Source organism: Typopeltis vanoorti, chromosome 17 (genome assembly GCF_054136105.1).
Source record: "Typopeltis vanoorti isolate ZY-2024b chromosome 17, IOZ_Tvanoo_1.0, whole genome shotgun sequence".
Lineage (NCBI taxonomy): Eukaryota > Metazoa > Arthropoda > Arachnida > Uropygi > Thelyphonidae > Typopeltis > Typopeltis vanoorti.
The window spans coordinates 35,951,308-35,976,676 of record NC_143565.1 but is presented as its reverse complement, the minus strand read 5'-3'; the positions used below and the strand labels follow the sequence as shown (position 1 = coordinate 35,976,676).

At 34.6% G+C, this 25,369-nt stretch overlaps 1 protein-coding gene across 1 annotated transcript in view; it reads right to left on the bottom strand.

Moving 5' to 3' along the window:
- Positions 1 to 25,369, bottom strand: part of LOC150097292 (uncharacterized) — a 103,827-nt gene that overhangs the window by 66,622 nt on the left and 11,836 nt on the right. Inside the window, exons 2-4 of the mRNA XM_090407752.1 lie at positions 9,110 to 9,201; positions 4,429 to 4,538; positions 1,971 to 2,093 (exon numbers count right to left, since the gene is read on the bottom strand). Of these exons, the coding sequence (XP_090263878.1) occupies positions 1,971 to 2,093; positions 4,429 to 4,538; positions 9,110 to 9,201 (325 nt within the window). The remainder of the gene's footprint in view (positions 1 to 1,970; positions 2,094 to 4,428; positions 4,539 to 9,109; positions 9,202 to 25,369) is intronic.

The window sequence follows — 25,369 nt, the reverse complement described above, 5'->3', positions numbered from 1 at the left end:
GCAATGAATACATCATATTAATTTTATGAATGCGTCATATTAATCCTTTGAATGCGTCAAAATATTGACTAACTAACGGAGAGCAACATGCTTGATTTTTTCCTAACGCTGTACATATACTATTACTTGTTTGAAATGAACTATGACGAAACTACATTTGTGGAATCTCATATTGGCAAAAACCATCGCAGTTAAATTCCATATGTTTCAGAATGCAAAATGAAAAGTACAAACGGGCACTATTTAAGGAAGAAGCATGTCGCTGAAATAAGAAGTCAGGTCAAGATGTACAGAATTCAAAAGTCCGGAACAAGAATTTCAAATATTTATTTCTCCATTTTTTGCAGATGTAGAATCAGTTCCAGGTGGCTCTCAATCTGAGAGCCACCTGGAACTTCACTTTAACAGGTAATAAGAAACTTAAAAATACGTTTAGAGTATCTCATCGTAGGACCTCGGTAATAAAGGCACACACGTGTATTTGCAAGTATTTCCTAAAATATAAAATCGAAACTGAGGAATATTATGAACACTTTTAAGGGTATCCAGCACAAATTGAAATGTAATGCATGACCTTCGTGAATATCAAGAATACTACACACACCGATACGCGTCTAATGGCGCGTGTCGAAATGTGTGGTCTGGCGGTATGCTCTTGATAAGTTTTTGTGAGATCTCGTAACGTTAATGCACCCGCTTAGTTTGTCAAGAAGGAACAAGTAAAAAAATCTTTAAAAATAATAATAAAAATCGCTTTGAAGAATTGTAACTTTTAAATTAATCGGCGTGTCTTGGATGGGTTCCAAAACTATTGAAATTAAGTGAAGGTAAAAAAAAAGTGCTATGAATAAGAAACGGTCACGGTAAGCGCAAAAATTTGGAAAATTAGGAATTGCGTAGAGACCGTATGCCGTCAGTTCAGTGTCGTAATTTAAAAACACCTATATTTCACTTTAATATTGAGGCAAATCGGTCAATGAAGGATGAACAGGCATAGGATAAGTAAATTCTTTCCAACCTGTAATTACCTGTGAAACCCGCTTCCGAGGATATCTACAAAGAATGGCGACTTTTGTCTCTGCAATAAGAGTCATAGAACGGACTATCCAAAGAATTTCAGGAGTCCATTTCAATAATTCCATTTCAGTTTCTGCCTGTTCGGAAACCCGTAATCCCCAACACCAACAGGAAGCACCGTCTTTATATTGAAATGGACTCCTCGAAACCATGAAATTCTTGGATAAATCCTTGTTGTTGTAATTTGTATTTGCAGAGCCAAAATTCACTGTTCTTTACAGAAATCATCAGAAGCGCATTTCACAGATAATAACGTCGTTTCAACGTCGAATTAAAACAGCAGTAGAGTGTATGATGAGATGAAACAAAATTCCATATAATCCTTAATCATTGCCAAGTCATTATGTGGAAGCAATCCAACAAGCGTTTGGAACAGCATGTGTTGCTTCTATAGTTCAAGCCGATAACGGATCTGTCATGATCCATTATCCTTTGGATATCCTTTCGTTGGGAAGAAGAATGGAATGAATTCTTGTTTATGAGCCACTGAAGCATATTTGCGACTTTTATCCCAAAGGCAATGGCTTCCACTAGGATGAAAACTTTACAATACATCGACTAACACTGAAAATCGTAGGAGGGACATTATCGTGTGTTCCAACATATGTTCAAACCACTGCAATTCCCTGGTTTGCATATATAAATAATAAATAAATCCGCTCATACCTTCAATCTCAATTCATATTCTGAATATGTAAAGATGTTTTCTCTATTACGTTGAACGCAATAAAAACTCGCAGGCAAATTATGGTTTCTTTTCGTTGTAATATCTAGGTTCAGTTGTAATAATGAAGTATCAATATACAAAAATGTTATGAAAAATGCTCTTTGTTTATGATTGTCTATGATTTTTCTTATTTTTCAGCATCTGAGTTGCTGTTACAAAAACTTACGTTTCGATAACCTCTCGAGGTAAATCTGTGATTTCCTGTGGAATGGATTTGCCAGTCAGAAACACGGCGACTTCATGTGTGAAGCTGTTGCAGTTGTGTTCTGCAAGACTATACGTACCAGGTCTAAAAGAGATAAAAAGAAATTTGTTTAGAAAGCATGTTAAAATCCGACTAATTTGATTCATCTAAAAGTTCAAAAACAACTCAAGTTATTTTAAAGAAATAGATTTTCCAAAAAGATTTCTCCATCCAAGTATGTGGCACGAATCAACAGATATAATTATTGAAAAACGATCTCTAGCTTACTGGTCGATTAGTGTTTGCACCAGAACCACAGCATGTAATTGAAAATACGGTTACTACGTTGTGAGGAGCAAAACCGAGATTTCAGTTATTTCATGCAGAATGTCTCATTGACGGATGTCAGTGGAACTTATCACTGACATCCGTGACAAATATATATATATATATATATATATATACAGGGTGTTCGGGATAAATTTGACATATTTATAATTAATTATATTTTTCCGTAAGTTACATGTATTAACACACACTTCTCTTCATTTAAAAGTTTGGACCCTTCTTCATTCATATACAAGATGTCAGAAAGGATGGATAGCTGGAACCCACCTGAATCATGGAAGAGAATAACTTGTATCATGATGATTCGTGCCCGCCATCAAAATAAGGATATTACGACTGCTGCCCAATGCTCCCTGAATACAGTAAAAACAATCAGGCATGAACTAGAGACTTGCAATGGTGACTACGAGGATGTAGCGAGAAGAAAGATCCCTAGCAGACGATCTGATTGCGTTCGTACAGCAGAATTCCTCGCAAATCTGCAGGAACAGGTGTTGAAGAACCCTGGCATTGGAATTCGGGCTTTGTTCGTGGAGTTGCTAACTGTAGTCAAGCCCTGGATAACAAGGGTAGCCAATGGTAGGCCGTATGTATGGCAGCAGGATTCGGCCCCTTGCCACACCTCTGGGAAAAGTCAAAAATGGTTGTCTGAAAATTTCTACGACTTCACCAGTCCAAATGTTTGGCCTCCAAACTCCCCAGACCTTAACCCCATGGATTATTTTGTATGGGGTGCAGTTGAAAAAGACACCAATCGCACTTCCAGTAATACAAAAGCCCAGTTAATGGATAAAATTAAAACAGTTTTTGCGGCCCTTCCCAGGGAGACTGTAGCATCAGCTTGTTCGAGGTTCCGAAGCAGAATTGAAGCTGTGATCGATGCTAATGGTGGTTATTTTGAGTAAATCTTGTTGATAGTATTGTAATTAACTCTGCCTGTAATGTTTTTTTGTCAATTCATTAAATTTAATAGATACAAAGAAGATTTTCTTTTTCCTTACGAAACTGTCAAATTTATCCCGAACACCCTGTATATATATATATATATATATGTTAAAGATACCAAGTTATTTTAAATATAAACCTGGGTTTTTACTCCATTTCCCAAGTAAGCAAACAAACAAGTCAGTCAAGTTTGTGTCTGCACGTCTAGCTGACCCTGCACGTAGTGCAAGTCCAAGGCAACTCGTGGTAAAGGTAGAATAAGCTCTGATCATTATTCTTAATATTTACCCTTAATGCAAAGCACATCTCTTGGTGGAGATGCTATGTATTAAAGGCAAGGGGCCACTACCCAGACCGGTTTCGACCTTTATTGAGGTCTCATCAGTGGGAGCCAGGCTAAGAAATACTAAGTTTTAAGTAATACAGAGCTTATAAATATTTTACCAACATTTGTTTATATTTGTTTTGAGATAGAACGGGAAAAAATGCGTCTTTCTTTTTTTCTTCTTCCTGTATCATTATAAAATTGGATTTACAGCATCTAATTTTATAATAATTTGGGTTGCTGTAAATCATGATGCAGTTAGAGTTTGTTTAGCTCATGGTTCTAATAATAACTTCTGCAACTGGTACTGGTGTTTTAATTTTCATATATGCAGTTTTTGGAGCCTCTATTTGTTAAAGATATCCATTTTAACGATAAAATTAAATTAATTAGTTCTACTGAATTTTTAAAATATCTCTGTAACAGTTCATTTATTTTCTAATAAATTTATCTTTATTGAGGATTTTCTACTTTTCAGCAGTTTCTCTCGAACTAATTCTGAAGAAATCTTTTCTCATGCGCTTCTTCTCTCATTCTCTCTCATCTCCTTTTCTTAGCAGTCTTCAAGCTATGTCGATGCTTTCTTTCTTTCTCTCTCTCTCTCTCTCTCTCACACACACACACACACACACACACACACACACTTCGATCTTCAAGTCGGCGGGTAATCCATTTTATCTCAATAAGAACTTGTATATTTGTTTAACTTTTGTGTGAACTCATGGAGGATGATAAATTTGTGATAAATATCCCGTTTTTTCGTGCAGAAGGAAAAGCTAAAGGGCAGAATTATATCATAATACTATAGAAACTAAATATTACCTGTATGCTGCTTCTCCTAGTGCGAAAATATATTCAAGAAACAAACTGTACGGTAATTCTGTCTTACCAAGGTTAAGGATCTGGTCTGGCTCGCCCAAAATTGTTCCACCCTAAGATAAAGAAAAATTCACGCAATCAGTAATATAATAAATTAAAATATATTCCGAAAATATGCAAAACACGCAGACATGTGATAAAGTGATTGCTAACGTATCCTTTTCAAGAAAACACTTTCCTAATACTATCAATCCATCGTTCAAATCATTTAAGATATCGAGTGTTCGAAACAGTCTCCGTAGATCAGTCATTCGACGAAGCTCTTTTTTCAGAAATACTGATTCGAATTACATCTAGGATGCGAGGAACCTTTATAAAGATAATTTTTTACGCTACTCTTAATCAATACCATTAGTAGCAAGTTTTTAAATTAAGGAATTTTTTTCATCCCCCCCCTTAAAACTTCTATTTCAGAATGAACTTTTCCATTCTAACATTTATTACGTCAAATTCCTGCTTTCAAACCTTTGCCTATGATCAATCTTCTTCGTTTCCTTACTTTCTACAAAGGAAGAGAAAGAAGGACTTTCTCTTACTTCGTAAAAAAAAGGAAACAAAAGAGAGATGAGATTTTACAATTTAATTTTGACCCCCTGGAGCTTATTTTAATTTTTTTATAAAGTAAATGGAAACTACATTGCCAGTTAATTTATTTGTTCGCGTCTCGAAAATTTACATTTAATAATTACCGTTATGGACTTCGTAACTGTCAATACATAGTAATCCTCCTACTTCTAACAACCACTTTTGGACAGATAGCATGGAAATAGCCCCATTTTTCTCTTTCGTCTTAAGCTCAATCGCCTACACTGTTAATAACGGTTCTTCTTTAAAACCCAATTAATGTTCTGATAAGGGATTAATCCTATCTACATAGTGTATTTATGACTGCCAATCGCGTGTGTTTTTCTGGCCGATATGATGGAGTTCCCTCCTGGAGACTTTGGATGAAAAAACCAAAGCCTCCAGGAGGGGAACTCCATCACCTCTATATGAGACCGTATAACTCACCTTCAAATGAAAGAGACCAAATTTCGCGTAATAGACGGGATTCGAACCAGTCCTTCCAACCGAAGGACATCGTCGAAACCACGTGAGCTCCGGAGGAGGGAAAGAGAATATATCAGGCAGATGCTCTTAACAGCTTAAACAAAATTTACTACATCTCTCATAAAAGAACACATCTAAGTAAAGAAGTAAGTTCCAATGCTTAATTATCTACTGAATTTTATAGTTGACTTAGCTCGCATGTAACCAGAAGTGAAAATTTATATTCATAAATCCATAGCAAATATTTGATTACCGCAATTCTGTCCGATAAACCATTCCAATCCGATCCAAACCGCTGATGATTTATACTCATCTTTCTTTGTTGATAAACATGGATTTCTTCAAACAACATTTCAAGGGTAGACTTTTTCTGTCTGGAACAAATAACCTAGCGAATCTCAATGCTGATAAACCACAACCAAAATGAGATGACAGCTAAAAGAACCAGTAGCAGATCAGTGTCCTGTGTGGTTGCAGGTGAGGGAGTATAAGAAAAAATAAACATCTTGTGAAGTTTCTTGTTGGAAGTTGTAATTGTTCGTTAAAACCAGAGCAGCTGCTGCTCTAGTTTTAACGGACCCAACAAAAAGTGAAGGATGATATATGCTGGTTCATAGAAAGGCTAATAAAAACACACAGAGCTGAAACATTGCGTTTGTGAATCGTGGTTGAAGTGAGTCAATGAAAGAGGGAGCGAATTATCTGTCAGCTGAATCGTTCTCCTCTGGACAGCAGCAAGAATTTTTAATTTTGTTTCGGGTGCTCTATGCTCTTCCCCAAACATATAAACAGTATTCTAAGGATGGGTGCATTTTGGATTTGTACGTAGTTAATAGCTGGATGAATGAAAAGTACGTCCAGGCTGAGGAAGCTATTTCTAGAATAAAAAAGTAAATGAAATAAAAATATTTTTATGTTCTTATAAATCAGTGTGAGTAAAAACTCACATTGTTTTTTAATAAATACATCGACCTCTAGGCAACATGAAATGGGTATCCTTTTAATGTTTTCCTATTTGATCCTTCAGGGCAAAAGTAATCATATTCACGCAGAGAAAGACTAGAATAGAAATTAGCACTTTTATAATATTCGAGAAAGTATATTTTTTTTTTTGGTCTTTCATTGACTTATGCCACTCCTGTCAGAGAAATTTATATGCTTTAGTTCCTCTCAGAAGGGGAGAGGAGCTCTGTCTTCCCTTCATATATGCTTGCTAAAATTACAAAGTGTTTTCAGATATAATAGAAAAGCTTCTTTTTTCTTTATTTTATTTTTCATTGTATGTAAATAAAACTTTTATTCGCATATATAGCGGTTTCACATATTGTGCAATTCAACTTCAATGTACTCCAATATTTCATAGCGACAGCTGGCCGCACAGAGTTCACAGTTCATCGGATTCCTATTATTTAATACCTCAAATGGAAATAAGGTTCCATAACGCTTTCAACTACGATTGTTAATTATTTTACTTTCATAAGAGAACATGCGAAAACATTCGTCCTCCATTTAGGATGAAACCGAACACATTTTTGCGCAACTGGAGATATCATCAAGAAGCGTAAATAATTAATAGCAAAAATGTGCCCAATTCTCTCTTCTCCACGAACTCAAAGAAGAATTATTTCTTATTCGAGTTGAATAATCATTTCTTGTAATAAATTATTTCTAGCGATAACTAGTAAGATACAGCATGCACAGTAAAGCGAGGTATATCATGTAATTTACCACTTGACGTATTAGGTGGGAGATTAGATGAGAAAAATCCCAGTGGTACTAACTCTAGGGGAAGGCTATCTTATTCCCTGTTCTTTGATATCTTAACCTACATCTCATGTGGATGTTACAGGGTTTTTGTCTAGGAAAAAAAAGAGAAACTGCCACTGGCAGTTTCTCTTTTGGAAGTTTTGGAAATATGAGTAAAATTAGATTAATGGCTCATTTAAAACCGGCTTATCTTAATCTAATTTTAATTCTGTTTTCAAATCTACTATGTCTCGGTCAATGGCAACTTATCTTTTTTTTTTTTAACTAGAAAAACCTTACGGCATTCATATAAGATGTAAGAGAGATATTTATCTCGTCTTCAGCTCAAGAGCCTTTATAAATGCTTCGCATATCCTGTGCGTGTTCAAACTCAAGCTATTTCCAACCAAGCTCCGAGTAGTCTGAGCTACAAGAGGAGCTTAATGAGATAACTATATCTAATTTACGGTTTTATCACCAAGATCCTTCAGATGTTTATTCTTCAAGACATATTTCTACCCACCGCAAAAACACACACGCACCCACGCACGCACGCACGCACGCACGCACACACACACACACACACACACACACACGCACCACACACACACACACACACACACACACACACACACACACACACACACACACACACACACACACACACACACACACACACACACACACACACACACATTCATGCTTCATTTCAAAAAAATTCTCTTAGTTCATAGGGATTATATTGTATTATATTTTTACATGCGATTGCATCCCGTTCCAAAATTCTTTTAATATTGCATAAGTCACATTAATTCTTCACAAGATTTTTGAGGTAGTATTGTGTTCCTTGAATTTAACAGATATCGAAATAGTTCTGAAGAAGCCGAAATCACCGAGGTTGTGGAATATCACAAGGAATATAAAGTATTACTCTTCGCTTGGGAAAATGATGTCACTTCCGGAAAATGTGAGCTGCCAATTTTGTCAGATCATCTCATCCGATAAGGTTGCTTATCGGTGGTACTATCTCTAGGAGAAAGTAAACGTATTCCCCGTTCCCAGACATCTCAACTTTCTTCTTCCTGCCAGAAATTACGACAGCAGTCAGCAGGTATTGCCAAAATTGTATTAATCGAGATAATTGAGAAGGGGGTTTAAGCATTAAACGTGGCACGTAGCATTCAAGAATAGTGATTGTTATACAAAAACAATCAGATTAGAAATTTTATAAAAAAGTTAACTTAGAATTAATGCGCTAAAATAATATACAAACTATTGCGTATGCAATTATATTTGCATATTTTTAAAATATACTGCGATTGCTTTTACAATCGCTGCCATATTTATGTAAGAACGGTGGCCATTCATAATTAGACATGATTCGGTAGGAGTATAAATAATTCGTTTGTTTGTAAATAAAAGAAAAAAACTGGAATACTCTGATATTTGACTGATAATTTATTTGAAAAGTAGTTAGCAGTCAAACTGATAATTTATTTTCAAATTCTAAACCTACCACCATAATATGGTTTCGACAAACGGGAAAGCGACTTATTCTTATTATTATTATTACAAGAAACATTCATTTCATGTTTTTAACGAACAAATAAACCACAAAAAATGCGTCGGAAGTGAAAATATTGAAAACGTGTGTTATGAAGGTTTTGTCCTGGAAGTAATATCAGTATTCCCCGAATTGTGTTTAATATTCTGCTAAACTTAAGCGGGCAACTGTTCATTATGTATCGCCATCATTTCTAATCTTGAAATCAGAGTTTCTAGTATAGCAAATGAAAAGTATTGTGAAAATAGAGAAAACAGCACTTACTGGCCGGCAGCTCTCTACTCCTCCGGATCCGAAGTAGTACTCCCGTCCATACGCAACGAGTCCCGTATGCCAGATTCCTGGTAATGGTTTACCTAAAGTTCGAAAGAGACCAAATTTGATAAGTTGTGTGCATGCATCGGACATAAACTTCTATTTCTTAAAAGGGAATGTTTCTAAAATTGATTGCTCCCTTGAGGAAAGACAGTGATTGTCAATTTCAGTGATCTTTGTAATTTGAGTGAAATTGAAGTTCAACGTAATGAAGTAACAAAGATGAGCTTACCGTAGCTGACTCAACTCGATCACAGGAGAAGTAAACGTGATCTAATTCAGTATAATGAGCGGTGTCTTCTGAGGGAGGACGGGGGGGGGAATAATAATGGACCATTACTACAAAAACGGACATTTATCTTTTGTTTTTGTTCTGTTTTGTTTTGTAGTAAAACTTTTGTACAATAACATACAGCATATTTACATGAATATCCTAACAAGCAATTATGGAGTGAATGCAATTGCTTTTTCGATGAATTGTCTTTTGATTAACAGTTTTCGATGAATTTTCGTGGAAACTTTTATCCTAACCTTTGGATATCAATAGGCAACCCGTTCCTCTTCGCCTTTCTTCTCGGCAGTTGAATATATATTTTGCCAGTGTGTGTGTGTGTGTGTGTGTGCGCGCTTTTTTTTTTTTTCTATTTGTTGGCTTAAAAAAAATCAAAGTTTTCTCCTAAGGTCAACCTTCCTTACCGAAGCTAAAGATCGACACTAACTCAGAACAGGCTGCAAAAAGACCCTAGAAAAAGTCTGAAATCGAATTTATGCACATCAGTCTTCTGATAATCTAGCGTCATGGAAATTATTATGATCCTACACAGATACCTGGAATGAGGAGATTTTGAGAAATTTGGTATTGGGAACAGTTACTAAAATTTATCCCATCAGTTCAAATTTTTTACTGTACATTAATACATTTTTTTCTAAACTGTATATCTATAAGATGTAACTATAGTTATATCATATTTATAACATACATTGAAAGAGAAGTCCTTGCAGTAGAAATAAAAATTAAACAGTACTGTAATGATTCCATTATTTCGTTCCTATTACAGAAACGCCATCTGGCTACAATACAAGACTGTAACTTCATTTGGGTGGGAGGTCTTAATATAGCTGTTTCGCATATCTTTTGTGGAACTTCCTACAGTCATGCGTAGTATTACTCGGTAAATTTTCTAAAGGTTTCCTCACAAGAAATACGAGATGCGTTTTTATTTAGTAATAGATAGAATAATAGTTCTACACTACTTCAAATGAAAATTCAAAACGAAATTGAATGGAATTACTTATGATTACTGTTGAATGAGCTTAATGGAGACTACCTCCCTCACACAGTATAAAAGAGCATTTAAATACTGCGATAGTCTGATTACTAATTGACATTAGTTTGTATACTACAAACTGTTCAGTCAAATTAGTCGAATGGCTTAAAGAATAATCAAAAGTCACTGTAATGACTCTTTGCCAAACGGATCTCTAACTACTCTTATTACAAGAATTATTAGACAAAAAAATCGACCTGCTGTTAACTCTTCGATTCTAAGAGTCGAATATTACTATCGTACCATAAGTTTTATGCGACAGAAGTAATCAACAGACTAATTAATAAAAAAACAGAGAACTGAAAATAGCAAACAAAATCATATAATCATTATTCCTATCCTTCATCACTGCAGATATCTTTATGGGTTTCATCTCTCAACGGATTGCCACAGAATTTGGAATATAATAGTTCTTCATGTTCCTACAGGTTTCTTCAAGAAATTCATTCAGCCTAAGTGAACTGACAGGAAGATAGGGAAATTGCAGTTGGTCCTTGTCATTGCAGACGCGTCTTCTCAGAGTTGCATCTTTTAACCATTTTTCATTAATATTTGAATACAGTTGTTTCTTATGTTGTTTAGAGTTACCTAGGAAATTCAGTCCAATTGGATCCAATTTAATGGCTTGAAGGACGTTGTGATCCTTCTCAGACATCTCACAGATCATATCATACAACAGCGCAACTTTGTGGCAATGCAAGTCACATGGTTTAACTTTTTCGACAAAAGTTGGAATGCACTTGTTTCTTATTTTGTCTATGGTTCCTTCTGACAATTATCACAAAAGTGAACCGATAGGGAGAGAGTTTGGTTGCAAAGGAAGGAGAAGAATGGAAAATATCTACATTGATCACACTATTAAACCCAATACTACCAATTATTTCTGTACAGTTTTATCTACTTCTATAAAATAAAATAAAAAAATTAGTATCAACTTATAAAAAGGGAATTTAGAAGAGACTACTTGACTGATATTATTTTTTAAATTATCGAGAACGTAAATTCCCTCTGAAATTTCAGGAATACCTTAATAGCAAATTAATTATTAAAAATAGTGTCAATAAAATAGGCTTCTAAATTCTAATTCTACTAAAACTGCCTTCTTCCTTAGCAATGATTTTTTATTATATATAATGCGATGTGCATATGTGCCAGTAGGCACAGAAAGAATTGATGATGACAATACGATGCATGTAAAAAAAATCAAGCGCTATCACGAATTCTAATTTCAAGTTAATTCTAAAAGTACAACAATGAATTAATCTAAAAACTGGAAACATAATAAAAAAAAGTATGTAAAACCATACTGTGGCAGGGCGCTACAAAATTCGGAATCCGTTATGAATTCACGATTACGGTACACTTTTGAATTGAACATTCCTCTCTGCGCAGTTAACGAGATTAAACTGAATGACCACGTTAAGTGCACATCCACCATTCATAGAATTCAATGCCTTCAGAGACAGTGCCAGATGCAATCTATACGATAATGAGAAAATAGCGGCTTGTGATTTTTGGGAGGACGTAGAATTCAGACCCATGTGCCAATACAAGTATCACGAAAGCTTCTGTAGGATGTTCATGCACAGCAATATCTAAAGTGAACCAAGAAGGTCTGATCAAAAAAAACATTAATCCTACAAAATAAGTCGAAGATAGATTGCGGATTGTTGAATCCGAACGAAGGTTACAACAAGAATTATACAGGTAACAGATAGTCGAGAACCTTTCAAAAGGCTATACAACACAATAGTTAAATGCACAGGATCAATCAGAAGAAATAATGAGGTGTACCGATCAGGAATAGAGCACAGCAGCAGATGACTTCGTTGAGTTTTACTCTTGTCAAATAAATACGAGCAGCTATAATGGTAAAAGGAACACCGAAACGGAATATTATACATTTCCAGCTGTCTCCTGAACCGGATCAGATATGGCGACAGCAGTAATGGGACAGTCTGAAGTGAGACAGCAGCCACGTGGAACTTTGTGCAGTCTATTCCCAGTTGCAGCTGACATGAGAAAAAAATGAAGATTCCATTTACTTTTAGTTACATGTATCAAATAAACTGGAAACCGATGAAGAACTTCCAACCAACGAAGAATTTGTTACCGGATGGTAACAAGTTCTTCGTTGGAAATGTTTTAGGAAACGCATGTGGAGGGGGGGATTCCCAGAGAATGCCAGAAAGAGAAAAGTAAATAAAAGAAGAAGAAACAAAGTTGTTTTATGATGACGAAGAAGTGGTGACTAGCCGCGGTATATGTCTTAAGAGATTTATAGGAAAGTTGTAAAATTGCCAATGCCACGCTGAGCTGCTGGTATACTCATTTTCAGTAGAAAATGAGTATACTAGCAGCTCAGCATGGGCATGAAATAGAGAAGCACCTCCTTCTCCAAAATAATGGAAAAAGTCATCAATGCTCAACTTCTCCACTATCTAGAGGTACACCAGTTAATCAGAGACCACCGGTATGGATTCCACCATTCAAGATCCACGGCGAACCTCTTAGCTTACATAATCTACCTCTGGTCATTTGCCATATTAAGGTTCAGAGAAACATAGGCTATCATTCTTGACATTTCAGAGGTTTTTCATAGTGTTTACCATTGAAGCACGCTAAGAAAATTGCCTTCCTTCCGCCTACCAGCCACCCCTCTGTAACTGTATAGCAAACGACTTTCCCTAGTCGTTTGCTGCGTGTCATGGTGAATGGCACCCTCTCTTCAAGCATAGAAATTAATAAAGGACTGCTCGGGGCTATGTTCTATCACTCACCCTCTTTCTCATATACATAAACAACCTAATCTCATTTACTACTAATCCTATCCACAGCTCTGCTGATGATAGTACTCTCCATTCATCCCAGTCTTTCGATAAACCATGTAGTGTTCAGACATCACCAACCTTCAAAACATCATCTGCAACCAATGCTTTAAACACTGATCAGCATAACATCCTTCAATGGGAGAAGGAAAACCTAGTCATCTTGAGTTCTACAAAAATTCGCTCTTGGCTTTTATCCAAAAGGGATCTCCGTTCATCTTTCTTTACCTTCACTAATACACAAATCACCAGACCAGGATCAGATCTCTCGTTGAATTGACATTTACCTCCAGCTGTACCAGTATAAACACATCACATCAATAGCTTCCTCAGCCTCTCATGAATTAATCTAATTGTCTTGTTCAGAGGAACTTACGACATGCTTATATTAAAAAAAAAAATTGCAAGTTAAAGGCATCCTAAGAAGAAAAATGTATTATAGAGATCGGGGAAATTTTGTTTTTTCAAAAATTAAGACGAGGGTTGAGTTTTTTTAGCATTTAAGAAAACAAAGATTATGAGTTTGGATATCAATTTTTATAGATGTAGAAGCAGATATTCGAGAATTTACTTATTTGTGCAGTGCAAATTTAATCAAATAAGAAAACGCAGCACCATTTCCTATTTGATAAAACTTGTAGTAGGCCATTTTTGCATTATTGCAGCATACAAAAATGAATGACTATAGTGAGTACAATTTCTTCATCAGATCATTCAAAGATTCATCGGAAATGTTGAAAATCCTAATTAATGTTAACAAGAAACAAAGTATTATTCTATATATATATATATATATATATATATATAGAATATTATATAATTATTATATAATTATATAATACTTATATATAAAATACTTAAATATATATATATATATAAGTATTATATAATTGGTGTTTTCGACTTATTTCGGTGTCATGCGTGTGTGCATGTGGCATATTTGTCATCGCAGAACAATACCGGGTACTAACTCACCACCCTAAAGATTAGAAGCCTAGTAACATGAATTATCAATCAAAGTCACGGTTGATAATCACGCTACGGCCCGAACAGGACTTACTTGACCTGAAGTCGAAGAGATTAAAGCACAGTTATCCTAAAGTAGGTTTCATGTTGCCCTAAAATTAGAACAATGCAGACTAGAAATTAAAGATAGAAAGCAGCAGTTCAGGTGCCAGTGCCGATGAACACTAGAATACGATTGGCGAGTTTAAATATCGGGAAAAAAGAATAAGTGGCACATGCAAGACGTTTTTGAAGGAGTATAGTTTTTACAAAGAAATTAAAGAGAAAAATCGTAATAATTACAGACGAATTTTGCCTTCCGGTTACAAGTGTAGAGGTAGCGGTTTAGTAGTCGGGTTACGCATTGATATTTCGCTTATATCGTGCAATAAATTCTGAACTTTTTTTGGAAAATAAAGATAAAACGGAATACGTAGTGATTATATCTGATATTCTAGAGTACTGTTTTTTTTTTTTTTGGTATCTTATCTCCTTTGAGAGAGAGAAATTTTGCTGCATACGTAGACCACACAAACATTTACAATGGTAGTATGCTCATATACAGACTCCAATCATAATAAAATCCTCCCTTCCTTCCTGCTTAACGCTTACTCTTAAACCCACGCTTCATGGTGCATGTATTCGAAATACAATCTGACGGAACTGGGGGGAGGGGACTAATCATTATCCCGAATCTCATATCTGTATATTGAGCGTTCTTACGGTCGGTTTACCTGTTCTGAGGGACGAAAAACCCGAGTTTCGGAGAAGGGGAATCCTTCACCTCCGTATGAGACTGATCAACTCACCATTGACCACAGCATTGAATGGATTCGAACCCGGGTCTTTCCAACAAAAGGGCTTGTCTAAACCAACTGAGCTACGGAGACTGAATTTAAAAAAAAAATAAAACTCATACTGGGTATAGGATTTGTGATTTTTTGAAACTCTCTCTCTCTCTCTCTCTCTCTCTCACACACACACACACACACACACACACACACACACACACACACACACACACAAAGAAGAAATATAACAAACAGGTAACGATTTTTAAAATATTCTGAAAGCATTTTGGATATTTTAACCTATTTTATTTTGCAAAATATAATCTGTTTATTATTATTATTATCAGTGGCGGCTCGTGGCTTGAAATCGTGGGGGTGCTGCAACTTTAGAAATATACATACATACATACTCTAAGTACAGTTTATATGTGTTTGGATAAAATATCAAAATTATGGTAAAATTTGAAAAAAAATTAAACATGAAAAAATATTGTTTATTACCGAGAAAATTATACAGTTTGGTATAATTCAAAATTACTTAAAAATAAAATATATTCTTCTTGTTTTGTTTCATGAAAAAATGTTGTTTATTATCGATAAAGTTATACAGTTTAGTATAATTCAAAATTACTTAAAAATAAAATCCATTCCTTTAATTGTAATTAAAGGAATAGATTTACAATTTCTGGACATTACCATTAAATCCTTTAATGGTAATGTCCAAATATTTAAAGAGAGGGAGCAAACACGATAAGCACTACGAACACTCTACTACTGGCGCAAACTGCATATAAATAACAGTGGAACTGCGTGACGGACAGTGCCGCATTATGCTAATAGCTCGCATCTCACTATGACGTGCATATGCTTGGGCGCGTAGCAATATGACACCGTAGTAAACACAGTGCTGCTAGCGTCCTTCGCCCTCCTAAGTGCTACAAGATGGATTTTTATTATTTTTTATACAAAATAAAAGAATTGTATAGGATTGTTGATGGTAAAATTAAATATTACAGCAAATATAAATAAATTAATAAATATATTTATATATCGAGAAAAATTGGGGGTGCTGCAGTTCCGCAATACCTATGCACGAGCCGTCCCTGATTATTATTATTATTATTATTATTATTATTATTATTATTATTATTATTATTATTATTATTAAATGAAACAGAACGGGAACATACGAAGATCATATATTCCCATGCATTGATTTTCAAATCAGAATCCTAATGCTGTCACTAATATCACTAAACCCTCTTTTGAGCTTGGTTCGTCTAATTTAAATGGAGAAATACAATCGTTTCATAAGAGTCACGAAGTTCAGAGATTCAGAAAAGCTGCATTATTTTTATAATCTACAAGTTACTGTAATTGATCTAAGCATACTAGATTGTCCCATTATATCAAACAGTATGGGCTGTTTTAAAGAAAATCGGATTATTGTTACTTTGAATACGCATGCTCTCTTCTGGTGTGGCGGTACCATTTCATCCAGACAAAGAAATGTCGTTATTAAATGAATGCTTTATTCATTATGTAGAATAAGTGCCTGAGATCCTGCAACCCGAATTTTATCGCAACTTTAAGTATCACCTACTCTCTTCAGCAGGCGAAAAAAAAAAAGTGACTTGCTATGAGAATGTTTACAGTCGTATTTCTTTCTTTTGTCGTAGAATTTTTCGTGCATGTGTTTCTATACATCTTCCGATAGGTTGAAAATAAGACGTTGTACGTGTAACACTCCCTAATTCCTGGATATGATCTACTTTACTTCCGTCTACAGGAATGTGATCAAGTACTGCCCCAAAAATAGGAAGCCACACTTTAGTCTCAGCCACAGCATTCTCCGCCGGGCGCCGACCCGATGCTACTGTCCTTGGTAACTGATAGAGGCAGGGATCGTTTACTGAATCAGAGTGGCTGCCTGTCTTAAACAGCATTTGTTTGCGCCTGTGTGTGTGTGTGAATGTGTACGTGCATGTGACTGAATAAGAAAAGGTATTACGGAGACAAGAATTTTAAGAAACCCATTCTTATAATTTCTGCACAAACAGAGTCCCTTTTTTTCTATTGCAAGACAGAATTCACTTGCAGAGTATACTTTTTAATTCATACAAAAAAGTTGCTTTTCGTAGTTTGAATTAACAGCTGTTTTTAGAATACATCAAAGCAGCAAATGAGACGTAGCAATAACAGAGTGAAACCGCTGACTTATTTGTTGTTCTGATGTATTAAAAAAAAAGATGAGAGAGCAGTTTCGAATGCGACATTTGATTTCCAAATGAAACATAGAATAGGCTAGGCGTAATCTTATGATAATAAGATGTTTCTCAAATAGTTTATTTATATGAATATGCCGTTTATTAGAGTGCATTGCTACTGTATTTGTAATTCGAGTTACTAATTAATATTTCCGGGAAGCCTAATAATTTTTCTTTATTTTAATTTAATCTGAATATCCTAACCGAGAGTAGAAAGTGAGATTCAGAGAAGGAAAATGAAAAAAACATGCTGAAAGTTTAGATGTATCTAGAGATGTATCATGTTTAGATAATGTAATTTATTAAAATTATGTAACACACCATCGATAGTAATACACACTTTTAATATATCATTTTATCTCATCTCATCATCTTCCTTTTATTATTTTTAAGTCCTATCTCATGACAGAATAGAAGATGAAAAATAATAGAAATTAGTTAGTTCGCGGAGAGTGGGAAGGTAGTACATCTGTAAACGAGCAGTATATCTGTAAGAATTCAGTCCTTAACAACCTCGTTATTTTGTTGATAACAGCTTGGACTGCGGTTAAAATAAGTTTTTAACACAAATCATGTCATTAAAATTCTACTGAAGATGCTCAAAAGTAGATGGAATACGTGCCGCCACAGGATGGCGGCACTTGTATGCCGTCATCCCTTCCCTGAAAGCTTGATTGCTTAACGGTAGACACTGGCTGCCTGTTGATCTTCAGAAAGTTAGTTTGGGAATGAAAGAGTTAGATGATTTATTTATTTATAAACACTGGTCATAAGGCAAAATGTCTTCAACTTCAACAAATATCGATTTGGATAGTATGAAGTCGCCAATTATAGTTCGAATGAGTATTATGGATATAATACTCATTCGAATATATTCGAATATATCATACTTATTCGAATATAATATAATATAATAGCACAAACTGCTACATGCCTTTATTTCTCTTCGGGAATATAAAAATAAAAATAAAAATAAATAAAAAATCCTCTTAAGAAGGTTTTAGGAATACATTTTTCCAAGTGTTCGAATAATAATCTGTCACATAAGTTTAGAACTTCCACAGAATTAATATAAAGGGTATTATACAAATAAATAATGCGAATTACTGTACTAAATTAAACCAGTTCGACCACATAGACATGGTAGAATCACATAAATGTTTATATAAAATGCTTTTCGTATTGTTCAGGGTTGATTTTCTGATCGTCGATATTTCCATTATTTTCGCAAGAACTATCATCATGTCCGTGACAAATTTGCGTGCTTCGTGAACACTTCCCAGTGTATGGGCTTATATTTCTCTAAAAATCCCAACGTGTAAAAAGTTACAGCGCGTTCATGACACGTTTAAAAGTTTTTTGGATTATGTGCTATAGAATAATTTTGGTTACCTGATTAAGTCCATACAGATGGCCTGATTAGAATCAAAATTGAAATGACCGACAGATTTTCATAAGAATTCGAAATACAAATTCTTACTTTAAATTCTATTCAATCGCATTACCATTTCAAAAATTACTTGACTGATATTGAACCTCAGACATCTTCATGCGTACACCCTAAGTTCTAATTTTATTAAATTCTATCTAGAATCCATCCAGTTATTGAGCACATTTTGTTCCATTCCATTACAAATTGCATTTGATAGATAAAGCTATTTCCATCTTAATGAAGTTGCGAAGAATAATACCTAAAATGGCTGTCGTTCACATATTGCATTTATCATTATTTGCATTTTATAAAACAGCCTATTTTATAATCTGTTAATGAAATCCTAAAAAATGATCTGATTGACATGTTTTTCAATTTTTTTAGTATTTTGTTTAGTCTCGAGTAAACAAAATATTTCATAAAAATACTGTATATAAGAGCTAGATGGCTTGATATATAATTGCAGACTCGTTAATACAACTATTTAGAGACCACGAGACACAAGTGGAATGGGTGATGAAAAAAAGAGACTTTTTTAGCAATATAATACAGCTCAATGCGTAGTTAGCATCACAAAGTTATTGATTCCAAAACAAGTGGAACAGAAAGGATTTTGTAAGTTGGGGTTAACACAACAAGACTGTTGCCAGTAGTCAACAGGGTGAAGCAAGGAGAATCTGTGAAAATAGGTGAAAAGTGTCAATGGCCTACAAAGAATTGAAAAGAGTAGTGCTACACCATTTTAGGCTGTCTGCCAAGGAGTTCACTAGATGACGCTGTCAAAAACTGAACAGTTTGTCTTGCTTCCATATTTCACTGAATATATGTGACATAAACGAAGAAAACACCTTCTTATTCAAGCCACACATGATATGAAAACAATGATTTAACTTTAAGACTAATACACTCTTAAATATTACGAAACTACAGGCCATGAAATATCGAAATAAATTTTTCTGTAGATCCTTTTTCCGAAACAAGTTTATGTGTCAAGATTACACTTTATTATAATACATTATGCTAAATGTTAAACTCCATCGATCCATGCCCTTCTCTGTGTCTACTCAGATTGCCAAGAAGACTAAATTAATTATCTAGCCTGTGCGAATGCAACTATGCTGTAACTAAATAGTTCAAAATCATTAAGACTTTATTCATTCGATTTATCAACCATAAAAAAATAATAAAATGAAAAGAAAAGAAGTGCATATGAGTTAACGAGCATTAGGCTGAAAAATATTATAAACATGATAAATAATTAGAGATCTTATAATCATTTTTCTCGTGAATTCAATTCGATCCCATAAATATTACTTTTAATAGTAACTTTTGTATGTTACTAATGAGCGTTACATTATTAGGCTGAAGAACTGTGACTGAATATTGTACTGGTAGAGCTTTGCATTATATAATATTCAGTATGGTGCAATACTTTCTCTCCTTTTAGAACGACCCGTTGAAGTGAGAAATGCGAATTGCTTCTTATAACAATTCCTAACATTTGGATAACTTCCTTTGCAGTCCGCAATGCTTTACGGGAATGATCGCAGTACATTCTTTATGTTATTAGTTCTGCTAAAATTGGCAACAGTTCAGTGAGTGCAATATTAACATCACACTTCGAACAATCATCGTTCAAGGTTCAAGTGTAATAACAGATTCCTTCGTTTTTTTCCCCTTCTTCTTCTTCAAATAAAGATGCAACATTAAAATATGGTGGTTCTTCTTTCGCTGTTTAAATTCCACCTTGAATCTTTCAGGTCAAACTGAACCCTGAAACCGGAATAAGCATAAATCTCTTCGGTACGGGATGTGGTATGTAAGTCGCGGAGCTCTCTGAACTTGAGAAAACAAGAACCTGGAATACATATCGTATGACTCACAATTGGCTGCTTTTAAAACAGTAGGGAAGACCGTGGTTTGGCAAAAGGAGTTAGGCGACACACTACCGAAAATGCAACTTAAAATGCGTCATTTTCTATGTTATTCTGCGGAAGAGAAGAACTTGACGCCAACCAAAGCATGCAGTTCAGAAAAACTATATTAAAAAGTGTTTTTTGTTATGTATTTTAAATAAATGAGATTTTCTTTCACAATGAATACCAGTCAGTTTAAAGCAAAACTAATTCAGGGCATAGCAGTGATTGGTTTCTACAATAAACCAGTTTGTTGAATGCCAGGACATTTCAATGTTGTTATATTTTAATATAATCAAAAGTTTACATAATCAAAAGGTGCACTTTTTAGTAGGAATTATTGCAGAAATGTGTATTTATACTTAACTTTAACTTAAAATAAAAGGGTTTCACTATCTAATATTCTCAAATTAAGCGAATATCGTTCAAAATCATGTCTGCCATTAGGAGAACAGACACGGAGTATTTTCTCCAAGAAAATTAAAAAGGTGCTTATTTTCAGAACTTTAATTTACTAAAATCCTTTTTTTGTCCCATTTATCTGAAATCGGAGCCATACTTATCTCACTGCTTAAAAATATTCAAATAAGCGTACTACTCTGAAGGTATGTGATGGAATTTCTTATACATAAAGTTTATAATTCTATAGACTATATATACAAATGAACAAGTTTATAATTGTCGACGAATTATATACAACCTTTATACAATGTTTAAGCTATACGTACACAAACAGTTCTTTCTTTTTTTCGTATGAACGCGTTTGGAGTTTAAGCCGAAGTCACTAAGATTTTGAGACAAGTACAGTATATTATTAACTGTGTGATGCTCTCTAAGCTATTTGCCTGTTCTGCGGATGAAAAATCCATTTGTCCTGTGGATAAATTGAAAAGCCCTTTATAAACGTCCTTCGCTTCTTAGATGGGATTCGAAACCTGATCTTTTCAACTGAAGGGTATCGTCGACACTAACTTAAAGGGTCCATTCACATAATTAATCTAATCTTCCAAACTCGAGATTATTTCGTAGATTTTATGTGTACATAGACGTGGGTGTGTAGTAATATACTTCTTATTACAATAATACATTTTATTTTATTTTATTTATTTATTTTTACAGTTCTTCCCAGATTCATTTGAACATTGCAATACGACCGCACCTAGAAAGAAGTTGCAAAGAAAACCTCATTAGAGGGAACCCTAGCGATCAATATGCTATTTTTCATGTATTTTTATCACTTCCTAAATTTCAAATAAATTTTTTAAAAAAAGTTCATTATGAAAAAGTGAACAAAGATGAAACTTAGATTCGCGTGCGCTGCCTGTCTCGAATTGGTATGGTAACTATGGGCTTAGTGAGTAAATGGTCATAAAAAGATTTTGGGTGGGAAAAAAACGAAAAGAAAAAATTAATTTATTGTATGAAGCAAATAGCAATCATACGATCTTCAACGAAGTGTTGAGAATCCGCAAAAGATGAATCCAGTATGGCGAACATAGACTGCAGGATATCCCTACGTCCCTATGCCTCTAGAAGTAGTGCACACACAGGTATGTAGGTAATCAGCGGCGAGAAAAGCACGGTATCACTTTTCTCGTTTCTAGATCTGGTTTCATGTCGCAGGCTTTTGAAATTCCAACTAAGATCTAGAGATGGCTTCAGGGTCTTAGTAGCAGTAATCTTCGTCGTAATTCCAACTGATCCAGGCGAATTCATCTACTTTTTCGTCACAAATTCATACAGAATTCAGCGAAAATAAAAGACAGTTTAATCAAAATACTGTAATATACTGGAATGCAAGAGCAAGCATATCCAGTCAGTTTTGGTGGATTCGTTCAATTTAGAACTTGAATCATTAGGATCTAATCATGATAATCTTTACTTTTTACCACAAAATAAATTAGAGCATATACACTCGTGTTCACAGAAACCGCATCAGCTTACATAAATATAGTTTTTCAGTAGTTAAATAGTCATTTTCAAGATATTTCGTTCTGTTACATTATCTATCATACCCACGGATTTCTGTATAATGTAATGGTTGCTACTATTGCGTCATAATTTTTTATGCTACAAATAGACCGCAAGAGGTAGTTTTCGCATTTTCATGCTGAGATTGCTACGGCTAGTTACATGCAATTAACACCTCGCAAAAAAGGGGTGATTCAAGATTTGAATAGAGAAGGCTATTCCTCTCGTGAAACAGTTAAAAGGGGTGTCCTGTAGTCAATCTACTGTGATACGGTTGCTGTCGAAAGTGAAGGAAACCGGATCTGCTGAAAGGAAGAAGGGGATAGGAAGAAAGCCACTGTCTACACCATGCCAAGATCGAGTTCCAAAGCGGATCTACCTCAAAAATCGATGAAACGAGAATGGCGAAGAACAAACGGGAGTTGGGTCAAGCTCTGTAACTGTCAGGAGAAGACTGATTGCCAAGCGCCCTAAAAAAGAAGCCTTTGTTAACAAAAAAAAAAAAAAAAGAGAGAGATTGGTTTGGTTAAATTGGTGCAAAGAGCATGCCAAATGATCCCTGATCAGTGGAAAAAGAGTAATTTTTTTCTGACGAGAAAAAGATGACGGCAGACAGACAGTTTGAAGACAATCAGGGGAAAAATTCAACGCTGATTGTCTGGCGTCAACAGTAAAATTCTCAATCAGTCAGATGATCTGGGGCTGCATATCATATTATGGTGTCGGTCGCTTGCATTTTCACAAAAGGTTCAGTGAATGCACAAGTGTACCAGAGAAATTTAGAAGATGAATTGTTGCATACTATCACAGACCACTTTACTGTAACGACGAACTGCATCTTTCAGGATGACTCTGTCTCTTGTCTTAGTTTAAGTAATGCTATTATAACCCTAAAATGTACCATATGAATTAAGTTTAGTACTTTCTTCAGTATTTTTGTTTCAGGTTAATAAGTGGCTCAATGAATACTTGACTACCATGACCAGGAAACAGCCAGATCTCAACCCCATTAAGAAGTTGTGTTACCAAATGAAGATTGAAATACACAAAAAGAAGCTGAAAACACTTCAAGCTCAAAGTTCAAAGACGCCATTACAAGGGTGCGGAACTATAACTTGACAGTTGCGTCCATCAGGAAATTGATTTTGTCAATGTCCCACCGATGCCGAGTTGTAATAAAGGCAAGAGGAGAACCCACGAAGTACTAAACAGCAAAAAGTGAATTTTTAGTTGAACTAAATTTTGTTACCGGTATTTGTTTTTTCCAGTGAAAATATCACTAAACACTCCATTTTGAAATATTTGCAAATTTGTCGAGTTTGTTGTCATTTCCTAATTATGTTACTTCTTGTACTGAAAGGAGATAAATATTAATCAAAAATAAAAATGTTATATCATCTTATTCATTATTTGTGACAATTATTGTGTTATTTTTCCTTGTTCCTTTTCAAATAGGCATTCAAATTTAATAACCAAAAAAAAAAAAAAAACATGGTTACAGCAGGTGATGGGTTTTTATGAACAAGAGTGTAATATATATATTCCTATAATTTTATATTCTTAGGCTTAAAGAACCAGTGCGCCATTTTCCAAACTTGATATGTTCTAATGAACTTCTCCCCCTTCTTTATCTTATAATTAAAAATTAATTAAAATAAGAATTTAAATAAATACATTTTAAAATAATTTATACTTAAATTTTCTTATATATATATATATATATATGTGTGTGTGTTAAAGATACCAAGAAATTTCATAAACTTGGTTTTTAAACCTTTTTCCCAAGTAAGCAAACAAACAAGCAAATCAAGTTTGCGCCCGAACACAGTTCAAGTCTGAGGCAACTTGTGGTAAAGGTGGAGTGAGCTCTGTAAAAAGTTTTTTACCTTGGGTATACTATATGTTAAAGATACCAAGGTAAAAAACTTTCTACATCTTTCTCTCATCCTGAGATTTTTATTTAATAAGGTCAAAGCACCTTGTGGCAACTTGTTTAGGTAAAATTTATAAGCTCTGCATTACTTCAACCTTGGCATTTTTGGGTCTGGCTCCCACTGATGAGACCTCAATAAAGGTCGAAACCGGTCTGGGTAATGGCCCTTGCCTTTAATGCATAACATCATACATCTCCGCAAGGGGATGTGCTTTGCATTAGGGGGAAATACAAAGGAAAATGATAGGAGCCTACACTACCTTTACCACGAGTTGCCTCAGACTTGAACTACATTCAGGCACAAACTTGACTTACTTGTCTGTTTGCTTACTTCGTAAAAAGGATTAAAAACCAAGTTTATGAAATTGCTTGGTAACTTTAACATATAGTATACCCAAGATAAAAAACTTTCTATATATATATATATATATATATATACCAATTTGCTGCTATCATTCTCCCCAAATTTTCAGTAATTTGCAATCACTATCAAGTCAACAACGGAGATTTGTTGCTTATGATGATAATGAGCGAAATTCATTAAGGTCATTAAATATTAAAAACAGCGATAAATGGGGAAAAAGATTAATTAATGAGTGAGCGAAAATGAAAAACAAAAATATATTTCACAATCTGGAGCATTTTCGACAAGTCTGAGAAAAGCAAGTGTATAGAAGAACTATGTTATGTTCATAAACGTCTTGCTTATTGTAATGACAAGAGGCAGATTTAAACGTA